This window comes from Diabrotica virgifera, chromosome 3 (assembly GCF_917563875.1).
Source record: "Diabrotica virgifera virgifera chromosome 3, PGI_DIABVI_V3a".
Lineage (NCBI taxonomy): Eukaryota > Metazoa > Arthropoda > Insecta > Coleoptera > Chrysomelidae > Diabrotica > Diabrotica virgifera.
The window spans coordinates 74018796-74036663 of record NC_065445.1 but is presented as its reverse complement, the minus strand read 5'-3'; the positions used below and the strand labels follow the sequence as shown (position 1 = coordinate 74036663).

The window sequence follows — 17868 nt, the reverse complement described above, 5'->3', positions numbered from 1 at the left end:
GCAGAGTTGGTAAACAAGATCACAAATATAACACAGTAATAGGTACACATGGGGAAGATACGAGGAACAATAACGGCAAGAGATTGCTTGAATACTGTCAACTACATAATCTAATAATAACAAACACACTCTTCGAACATAAAAATATCCACAAATACACACGGGAAGTTATAAGCAGAGGAGAAAAATCAATAATCGATTATGTAATAGTGGAAAAAGACTATAGGGCAAACATTACCGACACCAAAGTACGAAGAGGTGCAGAAATCAATAGTGATCACTATCTGGTGGTAACAAAAATTAAACACCAAATTATGAAGAACGAGGAGCGGAAAATAAATAAAAAAAGAAAAGTAGAATTTGAATCAATAAGATCTTACAAGTTGACAGAAGAAAATGTGAGAACTAAATATGAAGAAATAATAAATCGATAAATTGAAAAAAGGCTATTAATAATGAGAGATGCAGATGTGGATCAGTTATGGAATAGTATAAAAGAAATTATTATTGAGGCATCCAAGGAGGCATGCGGCGTAAGTAGAACAACTAGCAACAGGAAACAGACATCGTGGTGGAATGAACAAATTAAATCAGAAACAAAGGAAAAGAAAAGACGATGGAAAATATACCTATCAAACAAAACAACTGAAACGTATGAAAAATATAAAGAACAACGAAACATAGTAAAAAATATGATAAAAGATGCAAAAGAAGAAAGTTGGAAACAATTCGGGGAAAAACTAGAATCAGATAGTAAAAGTAACCAAAAGCTGTTTTATAAGACCATGAAAACATTAAGAAGGGGAAAAAATACAGTTCAATTGACAATTAGAGACGAAACAGGAAACATTTTGACACAGGAAGAAGAAATAATGGAAAGATGGAAAAGGTATTTTCAAGAACTATTATCAACTGAAAACGAAACACCACATTATACCATTAACGTGACAAATACCGGAGAAACCATAGAAGAAACGCAAGACACTGCAATAACATGGGAAGAATTTACACAAGGATTGGCAAAAATGAAAAATGGAAAGTCACCAGGGCATGATAAAATAACAACTGAGATGCTCAAATATATGGGAGTACAAGGACAACACATATTATTACAATTAATAAACAAGATATGGAAAGCTGAAAGAATACCAGAAGAATGGAAGATCTCGTTGATACTACCCATATTTAAATCTGGAGATAAAAAAGAATGCAAAAACTATAGAGGCATAATGCTCTTATGCTCGGCGATGAAACTGTACGAACAAATATTACAAGAAAAGTTGACAAAGATAATCGATACAACATTAGCAGAAACTCAAAGTGGCTTTAGAAAAGGAAGAAGTGTGCAAGATCACATCTTCACTATTAAACAGATCATTGAGAAAACGAAACTCAGAAGAGGAAAAGCATATTTTGCGTTTATCGACTTACAAAAAGCGTTTGATCTTGTTCCTAGGCAAAAAGTATGGTCGCTCCTAGAACAAAGAGGAATAGCAACCAAACTAAGGAAAAATATTGAATGTCTATATAAAAATACGACGAATTGTGTTATAACTAGAAACCTCAAGTCAGAAAATTTTATAACAAAAGATGGTCTAAGACAGGGAGGAGGACTAAGTCCAACATTGTTTACGTTGTTTATGGACGAAATAATTAAAAAATGTAGTCAGAGAACAAAACACCTATTTGTAGGATACAAAAACTTACAACCGATCGAAATATCAGAGTGTGCTTTTGCAGATGACATCGTTATAATGGCAACAAAAGAAAAGGACCTACAAGAAAACTTACAAACGTGGAGTGAAATATTAGAAGAAAGTGGCATGAAACTAAACCTAACAAAAACAAAAGTGATGGTAGTAGCAGAAACTAAAGAAAACGTGAGTATACAGATGAATGGTATACATATACAACAAGTTGAATGCTTCGAATACCTGGGTGTAAAAATTGAAGATTCAGGTCAACAAGGTTTAGAAATCGATAAACGTATAGAGAAAGCAATAAATTCATATTATGCAATGAACACAACTTTTATAGGAAAAAAGGAAATAGCGCAAAGTACAAAAATGAAAGTTTTTAAGGCAATATATAGACCCATACTCACCTTCGGTTGTGAATCGTGGACATTAACAGAGAGGCAGAAGAGCAGAATACAAGCGACAGAAATGAAGTACCTAAGAAGAGCGAGAGGAGTTACAAGACTTGACAGGGTAAGAAATGAGCAGATAAGGGAGGATCTGGAGGTGGAATCAATCTTAGAATTCATAGAAAAAAGACAAATCAGCTGGTGGGGACATTTACAAAGACTAGACCATAGAAGACCGGTAAAAATGATTTGGGAAGCGAAAGTAAATATCAAGAGGAAGAGAGGAAGACCAAGAGAAACATGGGACCAAGCTATTGAAAAAGTTCTACAAAAGAGAGGCAAATCCTGGAAAGAAGCAAAAGTATTGGCACAAAATAGAAGACAGTGGCGTAAATTTGTACACAATATCTAAGTTAATATTGTAATCCCGACACCAATAGGTAGAAGGGAATTTGATTATATATATATATATATATATATATATATATATATATATATATATATATATATATATATATATATATATATATATATATATATATATATGACTTGTTCTATTATTTGACCCTCCAGCTCTAATTTACACCTTATTAGATCTGCTGTTATAACCATGCATTTAGTCTTTTTTAGGGAAATTTACATGTTAAATTTTCTAGCGGTTATATTAAATTCGTGCAGCATACGTTGTAAATCATCTTCACTTTGAGAGATTAGTATTGCGTCGTCTGCATAGCAGATTATTTTAAGTGGTTTTTCTCCCATTTGGTATTCTTTTTTTGTTCTTACTTTTTTTATTATTTCGTCCATGATCAGGTTGAACAACAGAGGACTCAGGGAATCTCCCTGTCTTATCCCATTGTAATTTTGAAAATTGTATATACCATTCAAAAGTTACCGATCTCAGAAATTTTATTCAATTTCTATTTAAAAAGGGAAAAATGTTTTTTCTCAAAGTTCGCATCACCCCGTGGAATATTCTAGCATCTATAAAATACTAAAATTAAAACCTAACTATAGCCTCATTCCTTCTCAACATTCAGTTTTTTCATTCATTCGTTTATGTTGGATAATAAAAAAGTTAAGGACTTTAATAACTAGCCATGTTTTTCATAGACAAAGTGTGTTTTTAAATGGCAAACTTTAAGGAGTAATTGTGCATGACAAAATAAAGTCAGTTTGCTTTACGAGAAAAACGTATGTCCACAAATGCATCGTTTCCGAGATAGGGGGTGTTGAAGTTTTTCTGACAAATTGACGATTTATTTATTGCTTTAAAACCAGTTGAGATATGCAAATGAAATTTGGTGGGTTTTAAGAGGTAGTTATTGCACATTTTTAACTACAGTTAAGAATTTAATATTCACCATTGGCGCGCATACGGGTAATATGAGCCGAAAAATACGTAATTTAATATGAAGTCAAAAATGTATAAAAATTAATTTTTTTTTAAATTGTACCAAAACGCCCCATTATTTTTGTCCGACAAGTGATCCAATATGCATTACACATGTAAAAAAACAGTACAAAATAAAAATAACATCTGTGGTAATAAATAAAAAAATTTCAGGAGATTGACATTTTCGGCGGGTCCGACTGCGCATATGCCCCGTGAAAATTGTCCGACAAGGTTACCACATTATTGTAAAAAGGTTTTATGGTAGATACCGTTAAAATTATCCATGTGGTAATAAATTTATTATTTTCATAAATTTTAAGTTATTTTTCGGGTGTAACTTCAATGATATTATGCTAAAAATGATGGTGTATCGCATATTTAAAATGCGTTTATCTCGAAAACGGTTGAGTTTAGGAAGATGAAAGAAGTATACCTTTATTAAGTAAAACTAATAGGAAAATAAAAATTTTAATGTCAAAATTATACAGAGTGAGGGATAAAAAAAATTGAACGTAATAAATGAGTGCTGAAAGGCATATGTGGCGCCCTCTGGGCAATGCATAATTTTTGGTAAGGAATTTAGATTTCTCGACCCAAAAAACCCCCAAATATAAAATTTCATGTTATTATCTCATACCTATCAGGAAATATTAAATAATAAATAAAAAAAAAGTTTAACTTTGACACCCTGTATCTCGGCTATTATAAACTTTGTACTAAGGTAAGTTAGCTTAAATCGGCCTATTTTAACCTCAGGAACCTGAGGTTAAGCTATGGCCCATTCTTTACCAAACACCCTGTATGCATAAAAATTACTTCTTCTTTTAATTGTACCAAAACGCCCCATTATTTTTGTCCGACAAGTGATCCAATATGCATTACACATGTAAAAGAACAGTACAAAATAAAAATGACATCTGTGGTAATAAATAAAAAATTTTCAGGAAATTGACATCTTCGGTGCGTCCGACTGCGCATATGCCCCGTGAAAATTGTCCGACAAGGTTACCACATTATTGTAAAAAGGTTTTATGATAGATACCGTTAAAATTACCGATGTGGTAATAAATTTATTATTTTCATAAATTTGACATATTTAGCGTGTCCGACGCGTCATATGCCCCAATATTTTTGTCCGACAAAATTGTTTTCGTTGTTTATATGATAAAATCCATTGATTAAAATAGAATGACCAATGTGGTAATAAATTTTTTTCTTGCATAAAATTGACAACTTCGTCACCGCTTGACAGACAAACGCCCCACTACCATAATGCGCCAAGCTCAAAATTTGTCCGACTCCACCCAAATAACAAGTACAAAAAGTTTCAACGGTGTGGTCATAAATAATAATTGTATATGCGGGCCCAAGGCCTATTATTTTTTCATGTAGAATTAACCCTTAAAGTTTGTCGCACTTATTTAGAAACACCCTGTATTGATGAAGAACATGACTAAAAGTACCTAACTTTTTTATTATCCAACATAAGTGAACGAGTTAAAAAACATTATGTTAAGAAAGCCTAAGAATACAATTGAGTTTTAATTTCAATATTTTTTAAATGCTAGAATATTCCACAGGGTGTTCCGAACTTTGAGGAAAAAACACAGTAGTATTGTTACACCTGGTATATTATGACATTTACATGTTTAGCAACAATATTACTAAATCGAGATTCTTAAAGAATAAGTCTATAACATACAAAAAAAATTACTAAAATCGGACAACAGGTTTAGGAGATTCAAGACATCAAAAATGACCCATTTTAAAGGTGTCCCAGTTTTTTTGGCCAGGAGTGTATTATGCTAGAATTGAGAATTTGATCTAAATTACTTCATAAATTCTGTTTACTTATTAATCTCTATCTGTTTGTACAACACAAATATGTTTAATTTTCATTTGTTTCTTACAGCCAAAAAGATTTCATCTGTTTTGACTTTGTACCGCAACATCACAACGTTATTAGGTACAGACGAGGTATTGCTGTCATTAAAGACGATTTCAGTACAGTATGCTCCTGGGTACAATTCCAGAACAAAGTTAAATGGAAGTACGATTTGTATTTGAAGAAAAATCCCGTGCCAGTGAAATGTCCAGTGGCGGGAAAATTCAATTTTACTCAAAAAGGGGATGTGCCATTTGAAACAAGGTAAATAATGTTTACATTAATGTTAATATAATACAGTAAAACCTGTGTTAACGACCACAACCTGTCAACCGGCCACCTGAACTAGCCGGCCAGTTTCAAAGCTCCCCAAACCAAAATTTGTGTACTACAAAACCTGGAATTAGCGGCCACCTTTTTATATCGACCAATATTTCTGTCATTTTTAGTGACCATTATTAAAAGGTTTTACTGTACCTACTTATTTCGAACTATTCAAATAAAAGTGGATAGTTTGGTTTATTGAGCTTTGAAAGATATAATAGGTAATAATTAAAACATTTAGGTTGATGGTGAAACCGGGTGGTGAATCGTCAAAACGAGCCATAGGAATCTCAATAGGAAATTCTAAATTGTCGAATTCCTTCTTCCCTAATTATTTTGAAACTATTTGTAGAGGACTGAAATCTGTATTAAAAACAAATGTTTGATTTGTTCTACGAATTAAACACATTTCAAAATTTTTCAAAAATGTAATACATATGCAGAGTATTTTCAATCGTGAGACATTTGACCTCTAAAAATCATACGAACTATAGTTTGCTTTTCAACCAAGAGGAGTGATTCAAGTTTACCGCGCCGTAATGCTTGTTTCTAATTGGTCCAACCGCAGGCAAGTTTACTCCACTGTTATTAAATTTTGACACTAATGACATTTATGAACTTTTGGCACTTCTGTCATTTTATATATTAATTAAGTTATATCGGCGATTTTTGTGTTTTGTGCATTATTCCTTTAATTTTTAGATTTTTAGTCTATGCTCTTGATTGTTCGACCGGTATTTCTACTTTGCAAACAACTTTACGCATTGTAGCCCTTGTTAGTCGTATTAGTTTATCGAAATGTAGAATTCGTCCATGGCTTCATACAATTTACTTCGCAGCATAGTATCATAATATGCTGATTTAAAATCTGTGAAAATATCTTAGAGTCATAATGGACTAAGGGCCAACATTCACACAACATGTTAACGCAACAGTCCAGAAAACAGCAATGGCCATAGAGCCGCAATAAGAGGACTCACAGGAAGAAGAAGCAAATTATCCATGAAAACAAAATTAAGACTGATAAACAGCATCAGTTTATCAGTCTTAATTTTGTTTTATTGGCAAGTGCATTGCATTTTATGGCAAGTGATACCTCGTTTGAAAGGTATTGAAAATACCTATTCAGTCATACTAATTTTGTTTGAGTTTAAGCTAATTTTGATGAATAAATGAGATAATATAAAATTGTATTTTCGCATTTAATTAATAAAAATTCAAACCTCCGCCTATGATTAACTTGTCAAAAGGGTTGACGTTGACGTAAAAACTATTATATAATTTCTCATATCGAGTTCAACTCCAGTTTAACCTGGCCCAGGGCCCGGATTACGTACACTCGATACGCATCGTATCCGCCATGTTTTACCATAGCGCCTTATGGGAAAACATGGCGGATACGATTCGTATCGAGTGTTCGTAATCCCTATGCAGAACTTCTAGTGAACGTCAGTTTAAAGTCAAAATCGTCTTTCTCAATTATTCTCGTTCAACCGATGGCAGTCTAACTACGTTCAGCTTGAACCTTTCTTGAACGGTGAAATTCGGCCGTTCAGACAATCAGAACCCAGTTCAGATGATTTCACGGATTACGCATGCGTGGTATTATTGCAACTTATCATGAGACGCATATAAAGCATAACGATAAACGATAACATTATTTTTATGTGTATAAGATTTATAAAATGACTGTTTGACTTAAATTTAACTTTATTCAGAAACAGCATAAAAAAGTCATACAAAATGGTGAAGGATTTACCGTTCTCCATCTATTGGCATTTCTCGAAAGCTGTAGAACTTGAACCGGCAATGAGAATTACATTTCCAAACAAACCGACGTTCACGGTTGAACCGTAGTCAACTGAACTGTAGATTAACGCAGGTATGAGAAATCGACCCTTAGAGAACTGAAAAACGTGAACTTTTTTGACAAAAAAACCATAGGCGGACATTTGAATTTTTATTAATTAAATGCGAAACTACAATTTTATATTTACTTCATTTATTCACCAAAATCAAAATCAATTTATAGCCAAAAAAATTAGTATGACTGAATAGGTATTTTGAATACCTTTCAAACGAGGTATTACTTGCCATAAGATCCCATTTAAAATTATCTGTCACAGTGGCGCTGTAAAGTCATCTGTCACTATTACGTCACCTGTCATGACTAGTTAAAAAGGGAGGAAATGAACGTCCGTTCATTTCCTCCCTCCAAATTTCACTATTATAAGTATAACCGTTCAAAAGATACGAGGGGGGGTACGGACTTTTGACTAGCACTGTATAATGTGACATTTTACATAGAAATATGAGTATTTAAATGTTTACTTGTTGAACTTTTCCACCGTCTGCACACAACAGCTGATCGGAGCCATTAGACCTAACAACAAAACGCGAAATAAAATGTGTATTTTAAACCAGTTAGATAAACACTACAATCAGAAAATCTCTACCTTACAATCAGAAAAACTTACATTTAACTTTAAAAAGGTACTCGATTACAAAATAACAAAAATATAAAAAAACACGACTGAATAATATTATTCTTTTTATGGTGACACACAATAATACCAACCATAATGACTGAATAGACTGGACACAGACAGCGCAGGATTTGTCAAAAGTCATGTTCCACCAATCACGATGCCGAAATCAGCGCCTCGCACAAATTGGAAGGAAACTAAATACGATTACATTTTTTTTACTAGAGTGCGCGGGCATGGATAGCTTTAATCGAGCGCCTCACGCAGGCCTGCATTGATCGGGGTAGGATTTCGTGTAAGAGTCCGTGTACCCAGGACTCCCACATGATAAGCACTTAGCTGATAGAGAGCCCGTATGCACCAGATTGCTATCGGGGGGTGTGTGGTAGTGAGGGAGAGTGGATAGTCTGGGGCATTGGGGCGGGGTGGAGTGATTCCTGCTTAATACATGGCTTAATACTCCTCGCTAATACTCCTCGCCCCAATGAATTGTATCACCCGAATGTCATTCTCAAGGGGTGAGCATTTCTCTCAGACTGGGTTAATTACTATTGCTTGCTTGCTAGATGCTAGGTATCAATATGTAATTCGTTGAATTTTTACAGTATTTGCCTTAGCACAAAAATTTGGTACGTTGTTAATCGACCAGACCAAAAACTACTTTGTTTGTATTATTACTGTATTGTAGATGTTGCATTTTGTTATTGCAAAAATCATTTGTTTCAGAATTCTTGGTGGTGTTACTTTGAGTCCTCGTCCAAATATTTACTGCAAGGAAAATATATCCGATTTTTCAGTTTGTGATACTGAACAAAAAGAAGTAGCTGTTGACGAAAACTATTGTCTGTCTGTTGATCATTTGGGAAGACCTGTTGATATTTACAGTAAGTTTGTTTTTATATTCTGTTTTATTTTTCTTTATTTCTTTTTTAATTATTTTTATATTCTGGTTAATTTAAAAAAAAAAATAGGTTTTTTTCATGAATTTACAGCTCCACATATTCATAGATCGTTAGTTTGGAACATTTTTTTTTCTTTTTTAGGTGATCCCGATTATAGAATGAAATGCATAGGTTTCTGGAAAGAAAATTTGAAATCCTATTTAATCACGTATGATGAACTCGATCCATTTTCCAAGTATCGTTGCTGGGTATACCAAAGAGCAGATTTGAACAGAATTTTGATGTCACAGGGTAAGTAGATAAAAATATTGGTATAAAAATAGGTACAAAAGAAAAACAAAAAACTTCTTTGAACCAAAATGGACTCACATTTGCAAACAATTCATCATTAGTATAAAATTTTTATACCTAGTAGTAGCTTTTATTTATTGTGCTGTATTTGTAGCTATTGGACCTTTTTGCGATTTGAAACAGGATGTATACTCATGGAATTATACTCAGGGTGCCTCGGTAGCTATAGAAATGCAGGAATATGAAAGAGAACGTAAGTATTTCATCATTTTAATTTTTTGTTATGGTAAATAATAATTTTGTTAGTACAAATCATCTTACTTGATCAAGTTTTCAAGATGTGGTTCTAGTTTTCAAGACTTTTTCCGCGTTCTATTGTTTTCTCGGTATATATACCGTCAGAGTTCGAATAAATGAACATTCTCCTTTTAACATGGCGTGGAATATCTATATTTTAAATGAGGCAGACACCGAGCATATTTTATATCGGCAACATCGCTACGTTAGATTTGATTCAAAGCACACACGGGCTGTTCTGACGAATCCAAGAGAATGAAACGTACGTAAACAGATGGTGGTGGTCTCTGAAACGAAATGAAATCTTAAACTGTTTTTTATTACCTTTTACTCAAAAATTGAGTACTAGTAATCAAAATTCGTTGGATTTTTGCCTAGATAGACATGCTGTGGAATGCATATTATAGATTCATATGTCTATTCATTTATCGTTCCGTATGCCATGTAAATGAAAATTGTGCAAATTAAACGGAACCGAGTAGTGTAACAAAAATGAGAAAACTTCTGTTGGAGTGAAAGTAAAAAGAAAGATATACTCCAACAGAAGTAAGGAAAAAAAAAAGAAAAGAAAAGACTAAGGTAACTAGTTGGGGCCTCTTATGAAAATAAAAATGAAGGGGCTTCAGCGGTTGAGCCGAAGTAGGAAAAATAAAAAAATACTACTTTGCAGTAGTACTGAAGAAAGGGGAATTAGAAGGGATAGAAGTAAAGTGGGAAGAGACAGAGGCAAACTGAATAGAGTTGGCTAGCTATAGATGCAAGAGAGCAACTTGACACTCAAGGATGGATACGGCTCGTTTGCATGCCTGTCGAAGCACAGTAGCTCTATATAGATAGTAATGATGACTAGAAGATGAAATAATAAAATAAGAATAATGTACTGAAAATGAATGGAGATGACTAATGACTAAAAACGAACAAAATAAATAAAACTAACTAATCATGGGCGCCATGAAAATGATCTTCGATCATTCTCCCAGGTATCTTATACTGCTGTCAGATATTAAATATATCAAACCTGTAATAATGAACATAAAGGAATAATAAAAATAAATGATATACAAAATAAATAAACATATTTATTAAAAATAACTACCAGATTTTTAACAATCTCTGAGTTAAGCAAGTTCATATTATGCTGTGACTCTAAAATGACATAAGTTATACAAGAAGATATATATATATATTTTAAAGATAACAACCATAATGTTATCTGTTACAAACTTAAATATAAGTACCTCTTACTAACATATAGGGTACAAAATTACATAAGTCTTCTACCAAATGGTTATAGTACGCCTGCTACGTACAACTAAAGGAAACCGACGAATATTAAAATAATACAAATAAATAGGCCCAAGCCTCACTAAGAGAAAATACAATACTGAATAAAGCAAAATTAAATATACAAATGAATAAACGTTATAGAAGTGAAGTTAAGAAAAATACCGACAAAATGACCTAAATTAACCGAGCAAATGCAATGAAATAAAGTAACGACGAAGTAACCGAACAAACGAAATAAAGCGAATAAATACAATATTTGGGAAACAAGCAAGTAATGTTACAAAATAAATTTACCCGAATTACATAAACCAATATCAAAGCAATAATAAAGTATTAAAAACCTAATTTTCTCTAGGCTTATTCCTGTGCACAAGAAGTTACCGTAGATACAAAGTTTGGGAACCAAATAATCTAATATACAAATACATATGTCAAAAAAAACAGAGGTAACCTAAATCTGGAAAAAAAACAGTGTATTTAACAGATAGTCTGAAATATAAAAAAAACCAATAGTTACTAAAACTCCTCACTAAATGTTCCCAAACGAGGTTGCGGTTGCATCCTAGAAAATGAGCATCACTATGATGCACCTCCATGCCCCCCCGTAGGCCCAGGTGGCAGGACGAAAAGGAGCTGGAATGTCCCCCAAAAAGCTTGTTCCCAAAACATACTCCCAGTTTGACTTGGCGGTAGCTGCAATAAGGTCAAGGTGGCTTCCCTAGGTAGTCAAGGTGGGTACGACATCACATGAGGGTTAGTTTTCTTCCAAATGGCTAAAAACATATACTTCGTTTGATTTCTCATATAAACCGGTAAACAAAAGTAAAGAGAAGAAGAAATAATCGAGGAAAACTTTTTAGAAGCAATAACATAAAAAAACAACCATTAAAAATGGAACAAAAACTAATCTCAGGTAACCTTGAACTATTTTGAGTTTGAAAACATGAACAAATAATGGCATTGCATTTGAAATAGGAATATAAAATATGACTTATCTGAAATAACATGAGATTAAGATAGTAATAGCCATCTACATACATTTTATATACCTTAATGAAGTGGTATTGAACCAGACAAAGATAGTTACATGACAATTTATAGATATATTGGACATGAAAATTTATAGATATATTGGATGTTCAATCGGTTTAAAACGTACAGAGAAATGGTAATTATTTCCAATATTAATTTGAGGACTTCAAAAATGTTTGGTTATGTAAAACCAAAAACCCCATTAATATAAAGATCGATATAAAGATAATATAAAGATCGAAATAATCTACATCCTTCACCTAAGGGACTGGCTAAGAACATTTAACAATGAACCAACTATTTCATATATTCAAGGTTAACTAAAAAACATTAGTAGAAAAAACGATTTACCGGTTAATTTTTTATTCCTCTTCCACTGATGGTACTCCCATCCTTACTCCAGGAAACCCGTACTCCAGGAAACAAGTGGTGGTAACTTTTTACTATACTTCCAAACTTAGTTGAAATAAAAATTAATTTCGAAGAAATTAACCGCCATTTACGGTACTAACCACCAACACCAACCTGTCAACCTCGCAGCCACCGGCCAAGTGCCTCTCATTCCTCCCACAGTCAGCGAGGAAAACGTCAAACTCTCACGGAACACGAATTAAACGACAAGGAACGGTTCAACAACTATGTTCCGTACAGTGTGACGTCACATGAGAAGTCCTTTACGATAAATTAAAGAATTTAAATGGGAGGTCAAGAGAAAATAATTATTTTTTTAAAAATAATTACAGCGCTAAAAATGATAATATAACGGGTGGACCGTTACAATCCCCTCCTACTCGGGAAAAAAAATTTTTTAACCAAAAAAAATTTTTTTTTAAACTTCAAAATATTAACAACTAAATTTACAATAGTCTAACAATTCACGTTGATTCGCAAGATTACTTCTAAATATAAACTAATGGTCAAGGAAAAATAAATCAATACATGACTCAAACTCATACTAAAATGTTACTATGTTACTCTCTGCTACCAAATATTAACATATATTGCTCAAAAGTCAAAACAAAACTAAATATTGTACTTAAGTTCATAATAATAACTGAGTGTCGAATTGGGCACTAAAACCAAAATTGAACTATCCATGGACATCAGATTTATAAAGGGTATATCCAAGAACGGAACAACCAGGAAAAGGTGTGAGCCAATTCGAACCATATCAAAAGTAAATGTACCAAAGTGAATAAAAAAAATCAGTAACTAAAATAGGTAAAGAATTGAACACTTTATCCAAAACTGAACTAACAATGGACACCAGATTCATAATAGTATATCCAGAGAAGAACAATCAGGAAGATTTATGGAACAATTCTCACTAATGTCAAATAATACCAATAATAAACATACCAAAGGAATCCAAAACTCAATAACCAAAATAAATGTGGAATCGGACACTTAATCCAAAGTCGAACTATCAGTGGACACCAGATTCATAAAAGGCATATCCAAAGAAGAACGACCAGGCAAATTTATGGACCAATTCACACCAATACTAAACCACATAACAGATCAGGTCTACGTACACCCACATCCGGTAATACGAACCTATCCAACTAAATACACAAAATAAATGAAGAATCGGACACTTATCCAGAATCGGACTATCAATGGACACCAGATTTATATAGGAGTATATCCAAAGAAGAACGATCAGGCAAATTTATGGACCAATTCTTACTAATACTAAATAAACTAAATTATTGGATCCAATGGTAACTAATACTGAACAAAATAAATAAATTAGGTCTACATACACCCTCATCCGGTAATATGAACCTATCTAAACTAAGTAATCCAAAATAAGTCAGAAAAAAAAATTACTAACAGACTAAGTAACAGAGAGGTAACCAAACTAAATCAAAGGTAAGATAAATACCTAAAGTGTATTGACTAAAGTATTCTAGAAAATACATAACTTAATTCATGCTGGTATTCGCGAACTATAGCATGTTGCTACAACAGATGTATGAGAATAACCAGACACAGATAAAGTACTAAGAACGTAAGAATAAGTAAGAAAGAAAAAGAATACATGATGAACTCATAAGTTCTATGACACTATGATAGGTGATAGGAAAAAAAATAGGATAAGTGATAAGAAAAAAAATTGACGAGAACGAGCAACAAGTTTTAAATAAAACTGCAGATTCATGCGTTCTCACATACATGGAATTATTCAGGAAATATTCCAGAATCTGAATAGCAAGACTAATGCCTAAGGAAAGAAGTGGGAATATACTCAAATGAACAACTCATCTGTCTAAACACTCCAAATACTGACTTAACGAACCTACTATGTATAGGGATGGCCTAAGCATTGATTTATAAACAAGTGCGCAAGATATTTATCCATGTTTACTCATCAACTCAAAGTACAAACATACTATGAAGTAAAAGGCCTAATATGAACTAAATACTTCCCTATTAAATTGTAAAAAAAAACTGGTATAAGTAAACTAATTACAGAAAAATGGTTAGGAAATGTAATGATGAAAAGACATCTGCCTACTCTACCATGAGGACATAGATTACGAAACCGGATAGCAGTGATCAGTTGCTGAATTTCGAACCCACGTACTCACTCACTAGCGTTAACAGAGTAACGACAGACTAGTCCACAAGAAGAAATCAATAAAAGACTTAAGAAACCATACATACTCACATCAACATTCCAAACTCATTCCAGAATCATAGTGTGTAGGATAGAAGGATATAAATTATTATGAAGTGTTTAACATATTTTAGACAAATGTTAATAGAGTAACCCAATAACAAATTAAAAACCACATCTTTCCAATATGGCAAATTCAATAACAAGATATCAAAAATAATAAAAAATTAGTAAGTAATCAAATATTCAAAATAATATAACACATAACCTGAGATATGGTAGTGTAACATAGTTCCATCATAATATCCATATTAAACAAGAGTACTTGTATGAGCTTACCTATCCAAATATATAAATATATAATAAGTTAACAACCCTACTAACTTAGGGGTTAGGTGTGCAAAAACTGAACAAAAATACAAGTGAAGTTATTATCAATTGTGTAATCCTACTGACAGGATCAGCAATTAATAATATTGACTCATACTAATAATTAAAATGCATCATGTATAATACCAAAAAAAAAAATAAACTCATACATAAAGTACTACATAATAATTAAATTAATAAGTAATAAATAAATGTCATCAAAACTAAGCCAAAGATGAAATCAAGCAATTTATGTGGGTACCTGCATTATCATATGATAAAAAAACAATATTGGACTAAAAGTTATAACCATACTAAAGATTGAGCTAAGCTAAAGACAAACAGAAGAAGAGATTAGCTTGAACAACACTGTTAAGGTAATCTTCTTCTGAAGATTGTTCTATAACTTAATAGAAAAGTAGTATCAATGTTTCCTAACTAATAAAGAATTTATATTTGAATCTCAACCTAAAGTATCTGATTCATATAAGCATTATATTATGGTACCCACACTGATATAATATTATTACCAAAATTTAACAAAACTGGAATATGAGATGGATAGTGGAACTACTTAACTATACAATTTATCATTGTAATGTTTAACACTACCAATTAAAGAAAAATAATTTGGATGACCATCTGTAATCATCCGAACCATGCGAATTCAACGTATCATGTATAGAAGCTAATGTTCTGGACTGATATTGCTTTGTGGTGTGTGCCTGTCTTACCAAACAATCCAAATATCAAAAATAACAAATATAAAATATAATCTAAAGTTTGTAAGACAATATACATATGGAGAAAATATTAGCGACACACCAACAAATCAAAATGCCCGCAAAATATATAAATAATCAAATCAATAAAGTAAATAAAATACCTAAATACTGAAAATAATTTCTAGTTAGGTGTAAAATATAACCACACTAGAAAAAAAAATATATGCATATAGTCAATAATTAATTGTACGTGCAAACATACTACCAATGGTAGAAGGACTAAAAATCCATAATAAAAGAACATATGTCAGATATGTATACTCAGTCTAAATACACAAATAAGTTTCCAATAAAAATACAAAATTCAAACTAAAATATGAGCTGTACCACTATAACTGAAAATGAGGTATCAAAAATAAACTAACCAAAACCAAAAGAAGCAGTATAAGTCTACCTGTTTATTATTAATAAAAATTAAAGACAAAAATAAATCAGAAATAACATATATACAAAGATATCAAAAAGTTAATAAAACAGAAAATTCCAATAAAAGAAAATTGAACTAAAAGAACTACTGTCTTAGAACCATAAAACGGTTGGCACCACGCATTGGGCAGCCAGTGTAACAAAAATAAGAAAACTTCTGTTGGAGTGAAAGTAAAAAGAAAGATATACTCCAACAGAAGTAAGGAAAAAAAAAGACCACGTTGGGCGCCAGTGTAACAAAAATAAGAAAACTTCTGTTGGAGTGAAAGTAAAAAGAAAGATATACTCCAACAGAAGTAAGGAAAAAAAAAGAAAGAAAAGAACTGGTATAAAAATGAAGAGAGATAGTGGTGTGTGGGGGAAGAAAAGGATGTAGTGGCTTCTATGTTGAGAAGCCGCAATATGAAAAATAAAAAAATACTACTTTGCAGTAGTACTGAAGAAAGGGGAATTAGAAGGGATAGAAGTAAAGTGGGAAGAGACAGAGGCAAACTGAATAGAGTTGGCTAGCTATAGATGCAAGAGAGCAACTTGACACTCAAGGATGGATACGGCTCGTTTGCATGCCTGTCGAAGCACAGTAGCTCTATATAGATAGTAATGATGACTAGAAGATGAAATAATAAAATAAGAATAATGTACTGAAAATGAATGGAGATGACTAATGACTAAAAACGAACAAAATAAATAAAACTAACTAATCATGGGCGCCATGAAAATGATCTTCGATCATTCTCCCAGGTATCTTATACTGCTGTCAGATATTAAATATATCAAACCTGTAATAATGAACATAAAGGAATAATAAAAATAAATGATATACAAAATAAATAAACATATTTATTAAAAATAACTACCAGATTTTTAACAATCTCTGAGTTAAGCAAGTTCATATTATGCTGTGACTCTAAAATGACATAAGTTATACAAGAAGATATATATATATATTTTAAAGATAACAACCATAATGTTATCTGTTACAAACTTAAATATAAGTACCTCTTACTAACATATAGGGTACAAAATTACATAAGTCTTCTACCAAATGGTTATAGTACGCCTGCTACGTACAACTAAAGGAAACCGACGAATATTAAAATAATACAAATAAATAGGCCCAAGCCTCACTAAGAGAAAATACAATACTGAATAAAGCAAAATTAAATATACAAACGAATAAACGTTATAGAAGTGAAGTTAAGAAAAATACCGACAAAATGACCTAAATTAACCGAGCAAATGCAATGAAATAAAGTAACGACGAAGTAACCGAACAAACGAAATAAAGCGAATAAATACAATATTTGGGAAACAAGCAAGTAATGTTACAAAATAAATTTACCCGAATTACATAAACCAATATCAAAGCAATAATAAAGTATTAAAAACCTAATTTTCTCTAGGCTTATTCCTGTGCACAAGAAGTTACCGTAGATACAAAGTTTGGGAACCAAATAATCTAATATACAAATACATATGTCAAAAAAAACAGAGGTAACCTAAATCTGGAAAAAAAACAGTGTATTTAACAGATAGTCTGAAATATAAAAAAAACCAATAGTTACTAAAACTCCTCACTAAATGTTCCCAAACGAGGTTGCGGTTGCATCCTAGAAAATGAGCATCACTATGATGCACCTCCATGCCCCCCCGTAGGCCCAGGTGGCAGGACGAAAAGG

At 32.3% G+C, this 17868-nt stretch overlaps 1 protein-coding gene across 1 annotated transcript in view; it reads left to right on the top strand.

Annotated features, from left to right (window-relative positions):
* LOC126881138 (uncharacterized) overlaps positions 1–17868 on the top strand; it is a 79153-nt gene that overhangs the window by 46829 nt on the left and 14456 nt on the right. Inside the window, exons 6-9 of the mRNA XM_050645203.1 lie at positions 5395–5631; positions 8904–9061; positions 9221–9370; positions 9525–9623. Of these exons, the coding sequence (XP_050501160.1) occupies positions 5395–5631; positions 8904–9061; positions 9221–9370; positions 9525–9623 (644 nt within the window). The remainder of the gene's footprint in view (positions 1–5394; positions 5632–8903; positions 9062–9220; positions 9371–9524; positions 9624–17868) is intronic.